Raw genomic sequence first — 14,359 nt, 5'->3', positions numbered from 1 at the left:
CCAACGAGTTTTGAGTAATGTCAGCATAATTGGAGTAGGTTCAAGATGCCCAGGTGACCATCAAAGGACACCTCATTCAAAAAAGTTTGATGGGTTTGCTTAAAAACAAACAAAACTCTAAAAATATTTGGTATGTCATAATTATACTTGGTAGGACAAATTTCTTTGCATATACATTGTAGTCTAGCTTTTAAGTAACCTTTTTTTTAATATATATTGCATAAAAGCATAGTATGGGATGCTGAAGGTAGGCTATTATTTACTGGAAAAAAACTGAGGTGGAATAAATAAATAAATAAAGCCAAATTTCCTTTAAAAATCCAGATAGAGCATGTATTCACGTCGGAGAATAACTGGGAAAGAAGTCAACGTTGCTCCCAATCCTGATCACTGTCTGATGCTTTAAAATAAGTATCAAAATGTACAGAACTTAAAGAACTTAGACGCTACTTCCAATAAAAGGGTTTCTGTAGATCTGGCAGAACAATATAGCCATGTAAGTAACGATGCAAAGCCAAGTTTTGTTTTCCAAGACTGCACATCTAAGCAGAAAGCAACCAGAAATCATGAGTTTTCAAAAAAGATGAGTAAGCTCTTTTCAGTCATAACTTTCACTGGGCATTTCATCTTTTGTCTCAGATCACAGTACAAATAAGGACACGTAGAGAAAATTATACGTATTTATGAGTCATTAAGTACTTCATCTAGGGTTGTTTATATTAATGACACTTTTTCCTGCAGTTTGCAAAATGAAAAAGTTCAATCTGAAGATCTGAGCTTAAATATTATATTCACAACTGGTAATTATTTTTAAATTTGATCATTTCTATTTATAAAAGGCAATCTGAAGAAAATGTCGGCTTCCTGCTTCTACTTCCTAAATTTTTAAAAGCATTCATAGCTAAAGATTCTTTATATTTTATCTCCCAGGGTAGGCTGAGGAAAAGAAGGTAAGATTTTGAACATAGGTTCCCTTCAGTGCCCCTGTCTTAATGGAAATGAAAAGGTAATATGGGCCATAATAGATAGTCACAGCTCTGTAAAGTTGATGAATTAATTCTATAGTTATATTCATTTTCTTTTAAAATGCTAATTTATCAGGAACTTAACAGAGTAAATATGTTTTTTTCCTTTTGTTTTTCTCTCATATAAAATTAAGTAATTAAAAAGGAAGACATTTATTCTAAGCAAAGCAAGTTTCCCTTGCATCTTTATAATGAATCCTTATCATATTTAGACTAATGACATATAAAATATCTTAAAATGTTTGCATTGAATATTTCTAAATATTTTGGGGTTCAGGGATAAGAATTGCAGGTACTAAAAATGCAAAAATAGAAATGTTAGAGTGTACCTGCCTTCTTCTATAAGCAAAAATATTAGACACCAAGAAATTAAAAATGGGAAAGTTCAAAAATTTGTGAGAGCTTACTCTAATACAATAGAACAAATAGCAATGGAATCTACAAACCAACTGCTGAACTGGGAATGAGGCATACCATATGAACCCAAGCTTTGTTGGGGGCATCTAACATAGAGCTATGGAATTTGACCTGTTTTACAGCAAATGGTGTGATAATGAAGTTCCATAATTTAGAAGCTACATTTCTTCCTCAGGGTATCTATAAGCCTCTGAGAGACAATCTCTTGACTTAAAAACAAAAAACCAAAACTCTTAACAATACATTGTATTCTCTTGTAATAACTCCCATATACAGTGCTATTATTTGGATTGCACAGCCTTCTCTACTAATTGGGTTAACGAGCTTTTATCCAACCAATGGAGGCAGTGTCAAGTTTGTCTGATCATTTCTCCAAGTTCCTACTGGTAAAAACACAAGTTAACTATGCATCTCTGCAAATATTGGCTGTGTTTAAAGACCTAAGAGCATGAGGTCTGTGCAAGTAATAGGACAACCTCAACCTTTTGGCAACAGTGGCATCTGCTTTTTCCCTACCTATTCCAACCAGAGAGAAATGATTTTACTGGTTGGCCATCCATACGTTGAATGCCAGTGCAATGGGCTTCTTCCATCCGGCATTGCAATCACAATGGAACTATTTACCCAATCAAATACTCCTAAAGATTGGATACTTTGAGAGTATCAAAACAATGTAAATGTAACTTCCTTATAGTGTAAATGCATTTTGTCAACAACAAACTGTTCTATAAGTGTCAAGGTCCAAGACTAACCAGGCCTGAGAGAAAGCTTACCTTCCACGTGGCTGCGTTGCGTCGGAAGTAAGCAAACATTCGTGTGAACCAGTTATAGATTTCATTTAGTGTTAGCTGCTTTTCTGGAGATTCAAGAATGGCCTAGGAAGCAAACAGTAATAGAAGAAGATAATTTATGACCAAATCAGCAGAATTGTCATCATACAGTTTCTTAAAAATTTAAAATAACTGTGATGCAGAGCTAAATCCTAAGAAAGGTTTCACAAAATGATCTAAGATTAATGGTTGTATTTAACAGTTCAATAGCAAAATTCAAAATGGAATTATCTAATTGTTTTGAGTTTTTATTTCTGTTTCCGTACAGAAATATTAATTTATTAGTCATTCATAAAGCAGAATCAAAGAGAAATGCAAAACATTTCACTAGCTGATTAAAGCTCAGTAATTATTTAGAGCTCAGATTAATTCTAGGGATCAGAGATTACTGTAGCTTGTGATAATTGACTTGCCATCTTTAAACAGGCTCATTTTCACTGTTGTGTGAAATGAATTTCCTAATAATCACATCGTATTGTAATACTTAATCAAAAGCAATTATGTTATATATTGCAGTTTTAAAAAACCTTATAGAAAAGGTTTCAGCATGCTTGCAGGCTAAGCGGTTTTAAATCTACTTCATCAATATAATATATCCATGTACACGTATACCTTTTGATACAATTTCATATACTGTGTTGTTTACTTACCTGCCTAATTAAAGATGCATATGTAAATGGTGGTCTAACTTCTGCATTCTTATAAAATTCTTGGTTCTGCGCAATATCTGCTAAATAAGAATCATTGTCCTATTAATTATCACTTTTTTAAAAGAGGCTGGTCTGCAAGAATTGCAGATGCTAGTTCTACGGGAGGCAAGAAATGGAGTATCTACCTGAAGAAATGGGCACGTTGTATTTGTCTGAGTACCGCCTGCGGATGGGTCCCACCGTGTGCATGCTGGTGGTGGTGATGACTGAGGGGCCTTGGGTGACAGGAGTCAGGGGGGCGGTGGGGGTCGTTGGAGTATGAGGTAAGCTCTGTGGAGAAGCCTCCGATGCGGACTTGGAGAGTGTGACACTTGAGACCAGATTCAGCTGTGAGGAAGAGAACACCTCTTAGAAGACCTTCGGAACAACAGAGCAACCAAGGAAGCACCTCCCATCCCGCAGGAATAACACGGAGGATGCCTGGATGATGTTATTTCTCTGAGTAGGTATGTTTATCATCAACTGAAATACGAGCTGAGTCCCACGTAAAGACAATTCACTTAGTACGTAGTATAAATTATCTCTTGCAAGGTTCTCCTTTCCAAAGGCTGCTGAATGGGTGTTTACAGCCACCAGAAGGGGTTACCTACTCTAAGTGAGTTTGAGAAATTCTGAGTCAAGGTGTTTCTTTAATCATGATGTCTCACCTATTTCAATCAACTAATATGCCTCGTAAGCCTCAACGAGGTAGCCAGAGTCCTTAGTGATACCAGTGAAGATGAATATTTTAGGGACCATCAGTTGGGATACATTGGTATAGACCTGAACTGTTCAACAGAACTTTCCTCAATGTACTTGCACAACCAAAAAGCTGTTTTCTCTTACTTTTCATTAAAATTAAACTTTAATGAATTTAATTTTTTTTAACTTTAATAAATGTAAATTTAAATAGCCCCATGTGGCTGGTAGCTACCATACTGGATTGCATCGGGACAGGATACTTAACTCCAACATGAAACTTCCTGGGTGATGCAAATATGTTTGGCCTATTACTCATACCAAAAACCATGGCACCAACCCAGTCAGCCTTCATTTATTCCTATCAGTTGGCAGAATATAGTCTTTAAAAGCCTTGTGTAATCTTCAATAAGCTCTATCAAATATAGGATTGGGGTCTATTAATTTTTTTAAAATATGGCATATTCTTCTATGGAATATGACAGATCTGGAACTGAGAGATTTTTGTTGATTTTTTTTTCCTTTATGTTTTGAATGTTCCATAAAAGAGAAAATAATGTACTGCTTCAGGTAAGGAAATGAATAGTGTTTATGTGAAGTAGAAAGAAAAAAATGAATGAGTACTGTTTTATTTTTATGTATCTATCCTGGAAGTGTTGTTCTTATAAATACAATTTATTGAAATAGAAATATTATTTTTAGTCTGGCAATGCTGAAGAACTTGGTTGATTTCAACTTATTTATCCCAGTTTACACAGAATTGCTACCTCAGATACGGAGTCACCTCAAAATCCAAGAAACTTCAGCAAAGTAGGCTTACTTGGTAACATTTTCTTGAACCAGACTTTGAATCACTTACCATAATAAGTCTCTTTCACCATCGCTACAGTAGTTTTAAGTACAAGTCAGTATTTGTGGGAGGTATTAAAAATGAGATTCCTCTGAGATCATAATCAAAGAACATATTAAAAGAGTTCCAATTTGCTGAGAAGACTCAACCTTTACTCATATTCTAGTTTTAAAAAAAAAGGCCATGAGAATCCTCTCTAACATGTTTGGGGGAGTTCCATGAAAAAGCAATAAATGTGAAGAAAAGAAAGATCAAATATCGTTGAAGAAATACTAATGGGAAAATGCAAACACAGTGCTGGAAACTGAATGTTGGGTTGTGAGTTTCTAGTTGTACTTTCCTTTTTATTTTCAGCTTGGCATGTTGACTCAGCAAACAACAGACCCCGATGCCCAAGAAGAGCAAGCTATGGTGATGGCACTGCCCTTACAAATGCCCCGGCAAGCTGGGCAGATGCTGGGAGCTGCTTTTCCAATAGTGCTGGAAACCTGACTTTATGACACACATTTGCAAAGCGAGTGCTGGGAGTTCAGAGTAGCAGCCACGGAATGGAGCAGAGCTAAGAAGCCAAGGGGCCAGAATCGGAGCTGACCTCTTCCTCTAATCACTGACCAAGGCTAGGAACAGTACGTATAAGCTTCAGCCTAGGCAGGGGGTCAGGGAAATTAGTGCATGAAAGGCTGATGCCCATAAATACATAGCTTTTATAATTCAGATGCTGCTAAGCCTAAGAATCTCAGAACACTTTGGAAAGTCATGGGTCACATTTGTAAAACTCACGTTTTAAAACCACCTGCCACTGTGTGGTTTTATTTAATTCTCATACCACCGCTAATATCTGAGATGTTATTACTCATATTTTACAGATAAGCAAACTGAGGCTTGAAGAGATTAAATAATTGTCCATATTCCCAACACGGAACTGAAGTCAAACCACACATTTACATGATTCTAGACTCTTGGTATAATCTTCTTACGCCTAGTTAATGGGAAAAATAAATACTAGCCAGTTTCATTTTTCTGTATGCTCATTTTTAAAAAGGATTCAGTGGACAGACAGCTCTTACCCCTGCTTATGAATGACATTCAATCAATATATATACTGAGCAAATAAATATAAGGCAGTTGGTCTTCTAATGACAAAAACAGGAATAAAATGCCTAATTGCTGCCTTTCAAGTGCTTACCATCAGATACAGACATTAGTCAAAGGCGAAAGCACACAATAACCACAGAACAATTCTGAGGACTAACTCTACTTTTTGGCTTAAGAACATCACCCTAAACATGTCGGTTTTCTTAAAAACGTAGTAAAATTATACACACAAATAGTCCTTAAGAAATAGGCATATTCCTTTCCAGTTTTGGGAGGAAGATCACCAAGTCTACTAGGTTCTAGTTTAATTGTTAAAAAAAATCAAAACTCATGTACACATTCAGCAAGTGTAAGCCCCTCTTTCTGGGTGTCCACATGTTAGGAAGCACAGACAAATCCCACAGTAAAACGTCATCAAATGCGAAAAAGAATTTGACTCTTGAAGCTTTTACAACGGTCTTACCGCTTGGACTATTTCTACCAAAAAAGGCAACAGTGAAAAATAAAATCCCTCCAGGTTAGCACAATCCGTGAAGGGAAGAGATGCAGGTAGAATTTTCTGGAGGCCTTTGCACATTGCAAGTGGAAATAAACACCGAGCCAGAGGAGAGCAGAGAGGGGGCTTACCAGACTTGACAAATGACACCGTGATTCACACCCACTGCTGGGCTGTCTCTAATAAGCCACAGAGGAAGCAGCCAATCTCGGCTAATTACCAGATAAAAATGTATTGTAAGGACTCTAATTAGGAGACGCGGACGGAGGTGATCTAATGATTAAATGCTGCATTCGAGTGACCCCACCATCAATGTGCAGTGGTGCAAGATGTCACTGGAATATTTTGTAGAAACAGTAATTTTATTTCGAGGAGGGGAGGCAGTAATATTTGTAATGATGGCTATGAGGTAAACTAATTAAAAGACAGTTCCTAGAGGAAGAGGGTGGCTGAGAGCAGCTGTGGCCATTCCAAAACCAAGTGCCAAGTCTCAATAGAGGAGCTGCAGTCAAGTGGAAAATTTCTGCCTGACCTCTGCCCTTGCTATTAATTTGCAGGAAAACTAATGACACATATACATATTCCCACAAAATTGTTCTAATTGCTAATTTGCCAAAGGAGCCCAGATTCCAAATTAAACATGACTGTAGCCTGTGAGGGAAGGAAGAACAAAAAGCTGTAAACTCCAAACAGAGGGTGCTTTGCCACACAAAATCATCTGAAGGCTGAACCAACAAGTTAATGAAATGTCAACCTTGTCAACTGGCATAGAAGTTTCTTAACTTTTAAACTTTTGTTTGATGATCACATGCTTGTCTTGAGGAGAAACCATCTTCGAAAGGGAAGGTTGAGAGACAGAGAGAGAGAGAATCAAAGTGCAGGAGTCAAAACAGGGTCTGTGTTCAAACTAAATCTGCTGCTGTTTTAATTAAGGTCTCTCTCAAAAAAAAAGTGCTCCCCCCAAAATTAATTACAGACTTAGAACAGAAGAGCAAATGGAGAACGGTGTGGGTTTTGCTGTAATCTTGAAATTTTCATCTTAATTGTAAACTATTAAATCTTAATATAATCATCAATTAGAAATGAAAGCATATGTGCTTCGTGTTTCTGATTGTAGTTAAGGTTTTAAAAGATAATTTTTTCTAGGGCACGGAGCAGGAAGGGAATGGACTGGGAGGGTTTCTTTTCCTGATGGAAAGCCTATTTTTCTTATTGTGTTCATTTTCTATTTAAAAAGAAGTTGCTATGTTTAGAAAAGTCAGTAACTCCGATATTTTCTACATGGCAAGTTTCCATCATGTGATGATTTCAGCAGAGATAATCTCTTTGAAACTCTGGCCAAAAGTTAAATTCTTATGTCACTTAAAATTGCTGGAGGGTTTATACTTTTTTTTAATTTATCTGTGGTCTCAAGCATCGCCTTTTCCCTCCGTGTCCGGTCACAGAAGGACTTCCCCGGACATCTTCGCCATCAGAGACGATCTGAGAATTCTGTCAGCTACCCGTTCTGCTTAGTTCTTTTGGAAACAAAAATTAATCTTTAGTTTTTAAACAGTAATCTCCTCTCCCGTTTAAAGATGATGAGTCACTCACATTTTTAAAAAATAAACAAGCGGTTGATGTAAACTCCCGGACAGAAACAGACTTGTTGTAAGTATTCCCATAAGAACTCCTTTTTTTTTTTTATTTTTGTTTGTGCTCTTGCCTCACATGAAAACAGATTCTGGGAACAAAAGGCAAACCTGAAACCCAGACACCCAGGGACACAGCTGCCTAGTAGGCACTGCTGGGCTCACAGAACTTGTTTTGCGGCTGTTGGTTTTGCTGGCCTGAGCGGGCTCAGGTCCCGCTTTAACTGCGCGGTGGTGGCAGCGTTTCTAGGCATGAGTCACCGAGTTCAGAGATGGCCTTTCCGAGGACGAAGGGACGTTACCAGACCGTGGGGAGGGCAGGGCAGTGGGTGGCAGCTGGAGGCCTTTGTTACAAGCCTGTGCTTTCCTTGACTGTCTCAGCCTGGCCCTGGGGTGGAGACGGGTGCTGGCAGAGGGCACCGGCTCACTCACACGGTGGTGTTACTGGCAGTGACACTCAAAACAACAACAAAAAACTTGAGTCGAGGAGGGGGTACTTAATGAAAAAACAGCACATAAAACAGCTTTTCTATTAATATGCTGTGCCTGAGAAGCCCCCTTTTTGTGACTGCCTAATAGGATTTCTCCAACCTTACAGCAAGACCCCAGCAGCCCAAATGATCCTTGAAGAGTTAAAAGATCTTTTTTTTTTTTTCCAGAGGAGGGGAGCTTTGTTTTTATAGTAGCTAAAAACTATTTCAAAACAGCCCTAATAGCTATGGTTAGAGTAAAAGAAAAATGTGTAAAAGAGGAAAATCTATTACTGCATTTCATTCCAAATATCCAAGTTCCTGTAAGTGTTTTATAAGATTTTCGTAAAGAAGGATATACTATCTACACTGTAATTACCTGCCCACCAAATCTGTAAGAATGTGGTTTTCCAGGATCAGGAGTTGTTCTCTGATGTGCAGAACACCCTAAAGCACAGCGTACCTCTCGTGTACTCAGTGTTATAAAATACAATTTACAGTGTTTTCCTGACATAATGAGAAGTCTTTTTAAGAAATCCTTAACAACTTAATAAAGTTATAACACAGACATGTTCCTTTTTGTTGTTGTTCTGTCCTCTGAGTTTTGCCCCCTCCCCACCCCGAGGAAATATCTCTATCTCGGCGGCAAATTCTCCATGGAGTAAGCATGGAGACGGTAACCTCCAAGCAATAAATTTGGGTGTTTGATTTGAGAACGTTACTGAGTTTGGAACAAAAGCATACCAATCATTTTCATTAAAGCAGTCTTAGTTTTTGCTTTTGCTTGCCTTTCCATAGAAAAGAGAAGAATCTTTTAAAACCTGAAATACAACAAACTTGGCCATTCTAACCATAGGTCAACAACCGCTTTTCCGCTCTACGTACCTGATTCCTAGAACTTACAGCTGCTCTGGTGAACTTTTACATATCCTTTTTCGTGCAGGATCTAAGCCTCAATAAAATCTAAAGTATGAAAAGCTTATTTCAGCTGATGTGGGCTCTATTCCTTTCCTTCCTCCGAACTGATCCTCATTACTCACCTTCCTCTTGAAGCTCCCTTCCCCAGAGACACACAGATATCTGCACCTACTCTTAACCCAAGGAAAAAATCCACAAAGCTGGCTTCTTACCATTTCTTCCTACTCATCTTTTAGGTTTCAGCTCAGATATCACTTCTCCAAGAACTTTTCCTCAACCTCTCTATTCTGGGTCAGTTGTCCCACTCACACGTAGCATGACTCATGCTTTCATGTAGTGTGAGTTTGTGTGTGTGTGTAGTTATTTATTAGTTTGTTCTACAAGACTCCAAACACCTCAATGGCAGCGATAGGTCTCTTATTTGACTATGCTACGTTCACTATTTAGCATGCTCAATAGATATTTGTTGATGGAATAGTTTGATATTAAATGCAGGCATTCTCTTCCTCAAAACAATCTACACTTTAAGTCTTGGGTATGATTCTGAAAGGAGAGGGTTTTTGTTTGTTTGTTTGTTTTTAGGTTGAAAAGACGCAAGACATGACGGCAAGCAGGAAGAGATGCTTTTGAAGGAGTGTGAGGGATAGGAAGGCTGTGAGCTCCCGTTCCAGTTCACCCATACACTTTCTTCCCAGTGTGGGTCGAGCTCAGATGCACATCTAAACACTTGGGCACCTTCCCGAGATGAGCATATCCTCTAACTATCCAAATCTGAAGATGAGTTCCACAACAGGATCCAGAAAATGCGTCTATGAGCTGATGTAAGAATAATCCGAGAACATTTTAGCAGTTTCTCTGATGCAATGAAATGGGGACTGGTTGGATGATTGAATATAACAAATGACACTTACCACCCAAATGGCATTTAGTGAAAAGCAACATTTACAGCAAAGCATTCTATCACTTAGTGACTAAGAATTTTAAAATAAACATGAGGTTTCTTTTACACAGAAATGGAATTAAGAAAAAACTTTGTAAACTTACTGGCAAGGTTGTAACATGAAAGTCCCCATCTATGGTTACATTTGAATCCCGGTGACTGCTTGTTTCAAATCAAAGATTCTAAAAGGATACTCATTCGAACATACACTATGCATTCTATTATTTAGGGTGGAATAAATTAATTACAGGCTATAGGGAATATGTTTCATGTTAGAATCAGTCACCAGATAACTCTGGGTCCCTAAAGTTGAAAGCACCAAGAGTTTGCTGTATGAGGGTGCCTCTTTTTTTCTTTTTGGCAAGGAAGTGTAAATTTATGCAAAACATTACACGTCCACCTTTTATAATTAATTTCCCAATGCCTCACCTATACATATTTTAATAATTCCTGATTTATAAGATGGTATCTATAATAAAATTTTCTATTTTCCAGTAAATGAAAAGAAGGCAGGTTCACTCCGACAACAGAGTGTCACACAATACCTGCTTGTCAGGCACCAATTTTTACTTCTTACATGTAAGTTAAAGGATAAGGAATTTATAATGCTGCCTGTGAAGGGAACCACTTTTCATACACAAATGTGATCTTTTTTTCCCCCAAAGGGTAATACAACAGTACATTTACATAAACTAATCCAAACAATCTATGTATTTGACAATGGCAAACCTCACACAGACGGCCTATTGTTGGTTTACATCTTGGAGTTCTTTATACTGGCTTGTAGCGCTGCTCTAGCTGTCAAAGGTTTGACTTGGACTCTAAATAAATGGTTATAGAAGTGCTGTGCAGCGATATTGGACTTCTTTGCAAAAGAAAACCTGCTGTGTATGAATTCAAAAGCTATTAATTTTTCAGTCAAAAATATTCGTGCCTATTTCTTTTAATAAAGAAATACTGTGCTGAGCTACTAAGAGATAATGTTGACTAGTGGTAGAGAATTTTCAATAGAGCAGTTAAAAATAAATTTAGTAGGAGGTCCCCTTCAAAGTTATAATTTTCTAGAATGTAAAACATTTTTTTTTTAATACTAATCAAGACAAACCTTCCTTCCCTGTTCATTTCCCCCCATGACTGCTTTTCCCTGTTTACTGGCTGCTTAACATTGGTCCATGTGGAGATTCCCAATGGTCCTTTTGTGGCCCAGGTGGGCTTACATATATGGCGCTCCCTGCCAACACCCAACAGGCACTTGCCCAGTGCCCTACAGAATTTTGTAGTTCCTTCTCTTTCATGGTATCCCTCCTGTTCCCAAGGAGCCCTGTTATCCAAAACAAGTCCATTCCTACAGTGCTGGGTCCAGCCATTATTCTATCATTGTTTTCAATCCATGGAGGAAGGAGAAGATAAACCCATTCTCTTCCCTTGTTGTTAGGTGGAAAGACTCAAACTCTTCCTTCTGGGAAAACCATTTCAATAAAGCCATTTGAAGACTTTCAGAAAGTTCCAAGGCAATCAGTGCCCTGTGCAATGATGCCTATTTGAGAAATCAGCCACGTCATTTCAGGGTCTTACCAATTAGCTTAGATGGGTTCACGCTATTATCAGTATCCTCCTTAAAAGGAGGGGCTGCTAGAAATAGCACAGTTGACTACTGATTCCACAATTCTGAACAGCCTGGTTCTTCTTTTCCTTTCTTTTAGGTAGCCTACACATCCATTCCTACAGCCATTTACTGTAAAATACATGGAAACTAAGGACTCTCTCCTAGTAAAAATGGATGCACGAAGTGTTTAATGATTTTATGTCCTATATCTCAGTAATGTGTTCTGTTTCAGACATTAATTTTGTCTGCCAACTGCATCTTGGCAGGCTACCATATTTGCTGGGTTAATAGTCTGACTCCGTTTTATTTCTATCACCATAAATCATACATATATGGGTGTATGTTTGCTTTATTTATAGAAAAAAATCAGTCAAAACAGATAAACCAATACTTTGCCATTATGCTGCATCATTGCATATTGATTAAAATTGCTGGTACTAACTATAGATTGTCAACGCTCAATTAATTTTCACACAGTGACTCCAAGCAAAATCAAATAAAGGCAGTGTACCTTTAAATTTTACAAATCTTAAAATCAAGAAGCAAAGCACTGTCTCCATTTTGAATAATCAGTTAAAGCTACTAAGAGAATTTTAGAAATATATGAGAAATATGACTGTTAAAGAGATCAATTTATTACAAGGGAGGAGGTCCAAGAGAGGATTTTGGGTTTAGCTACCATTCTTCTGCTTTGATATTAACTGCCTGTGCTGGGATGACACCCTTCAAGGTCCAGTAAAAGGGAACAAGGCAAGCAATAGGAGATTCCTAAAAATCAAATGTAATTTCAGTGTATCATGTTTGATCTAACTGTGAAGGAGTAATTTTCACTTCAAATTCCTTAGTAACCATTAGACGCTCTCCATAATTCAGCCTCTGACTGTTCCGACACAGCGTGTCTCCTATTTCTTTCCTTTGCTACAGTTAACCTAGACTATTGCTTGCTCCTTTTCTCACACATTGTGTCCTCTCGGCTTACCCAAACTGAAATGCTTCTGTCTTCTACCATCATGGTTTAGCTGCCTTCCCGCCATTCAGAAGGATTTTCTTTTTCCAGTGAGCTCTCATAATGTATCTTAGCACCTTGGTTTAGCACCATTCTGTCCCAAAGAAGAGCTGGTTGCTTGGGCCTCATGGGCCAGGACCATGTTGGAACCATCCTGCAATCTCCCCTAATACCTAGCATGGTACCTCCATCATAAAAGGTAACTGGAAACAGTCAACTGATCCCAAGGCCTTCGTCACCCAAATCTGCCATTAATATGCCATCTTCCTTCCTATGTGTGGGGTGAGGAAGCAGGAAAGGAACAGTGTAAGTTGTTTTGCTTTTTCCCCTTGGTGTGGGATCAGTACTTACGGGCTGAGGGGCGGCTTTGGGTTCTGTAGACTTCACATGCAGATGGGTCATCATGGCTTGCAGGCGTTCTTTGTCTTTTGCAAGCTAGCAGGAAGAAAATGCTTTGTTATTTCTCTGAATAAAAATGCATGACTCTTTTAACACAAGAAATGATACATAGTCCAAATTAAACTATGGTACCATAGCACATGACAACATCATTTTCATTGCTTAATCCTTTTTGAAATCTATATGACCACTGCCAAACTCCAAGTCATTGGAGGTAGTGGTGTGAGATTTCTCAACATAAGATGCATTAGACTTTAACTGGGAAGTTCTAGACCTGCTGGCACCAAGGAGTCCCATGGAACACAGACAGCTAAAAGACAAATGTGAATCACACCTATTAACCAACCTTATTCATGAGGAAGCCAAAGGGAAATGAGCTAGGTAGCTAAAACTCATAAATTCATCTGCTGTGGTTGTGGAAAAACTCCTAGCCAGATGCAAAATTAGCTTCATCTTTCTTAACAGGTAGGCATAGATTAAGACAGTGCTGGCAAGTGACATTAGCAGGGCAGGAGCAGGCTACAACGGCTGACAGCTTCCCATTTTCAAGTGAGCATAGAATAAGCTTACTCTCTCATTTATTCCATATTTGAGTACCTGCTATGTGCTGGGCTCATCTTAATAATTTAAGTCTCCTTATTCTATAAAAAATTATCTTCCAAAGTCACAGGAGTTTCTAATTGGATATACATACATAGTAGGCACTCAAATACTACTCACTGAAGCTACTTTATGTTTGCCTTGGATTGCTTTAATACAACGATATTTTCAATAGTTCAAGACAGGTGGGCATAGGGGACATATAATGATTACGTCTGTAAAACAAGTGGGAACTACATCCCCTAAGATAAAGTTAAGAGAACAGGCATGGCATTTAGGGAAAATGTAGAAAAGATTAATGAGAGAGAGGAAGAGAGGGAAAGAGAGAGAGAATACATACAGTTTTACTTCAATACTTTTTATAGACCATCTGTCCAAAATACTACCTTAGAATTGGGGAGGAACTTATTCCTTCTGTCACTTAAGTAGCCTGAAATGCTTTAAAAATCCATTATTTTTTATAAGTCTAAAATTATTCCAAAATAAAAATCAAATATGCTTCACCTTTTTAAGCAAAGTTATTTTCTAATGTGTGCGTGGATGGTAGGGGGGTGTTTCAGGAATTGGGGGAAGACAGAGAAAAGGGAAGGGGTATGAAGGAAGAAGAGAAAAAAACTTTCAGCTTATCCTAACTGGTTGACTCGGGCTCAAGCCATATCATATTTGATTTTTTTTCTCTTTTTATTCC

The 14,359-nt window shown here is 38.0% G+C and overlaps 1 protein-coding gene across 6 annotated transcripts in view; it reads right to left on the bottom strand.

Moving 5' to 3' along the window:
- The window catches only part of LOC123623006 (forkhead box protein P1), a 163,273-nt gene that overhangs the window by 18,428 nt on the left and 130,486 nt on the right, over positions 1 to 14,359 (bottom strand). For 5 of the 6 annotated variants that reach the window (XM_045529635.1, XM_045529637.1, XM_045529633.1 and 2 more), the window contains 4 exons: positions 13,024 to 13,107; positions 3,108 to 3,309; positions 2,923 to 3,002; positions 2,216 to 2,317 (listed from right to left, as the gene is read on the bottom strand). In XM_045529635.1, the coding sequence (XP_045385591.1) occupies positions 2,216 to 2,317; positions 2,923 to 3,002; positions 3,108 to 3,309; positions 13,024 to 13,107 (468 nt within the window). The remainder of the gene's footprint in view (positions 1 to 2,215; positions 2,318 to 2,922; positions 3,003 to 3,107; positions 3,310 to 13,023; positions 13,108 to 14,359) is intronic. The other variant, XM_045529636.1, reaches the window with a different exon arrangement.

Source organism: Lemur catta, chromosome 18 (assembly GCF_020740605.2).
Source record: "Lemur catta isolate mLemCat1 chromosome 18, mLemCat1.pri, whole genome shotgun sequence".
Lineage (NCBI taxonomy): Eukaryota > Metazoa > Chordata > Mammalia > Primates > Lemuridae > Lemur > Lemur catta.
The sequence above is the reverse complement of the archived record's forward strand: the minus strand, read 5'-3'. Positions and strand labels throughout refer to the sequence as shown.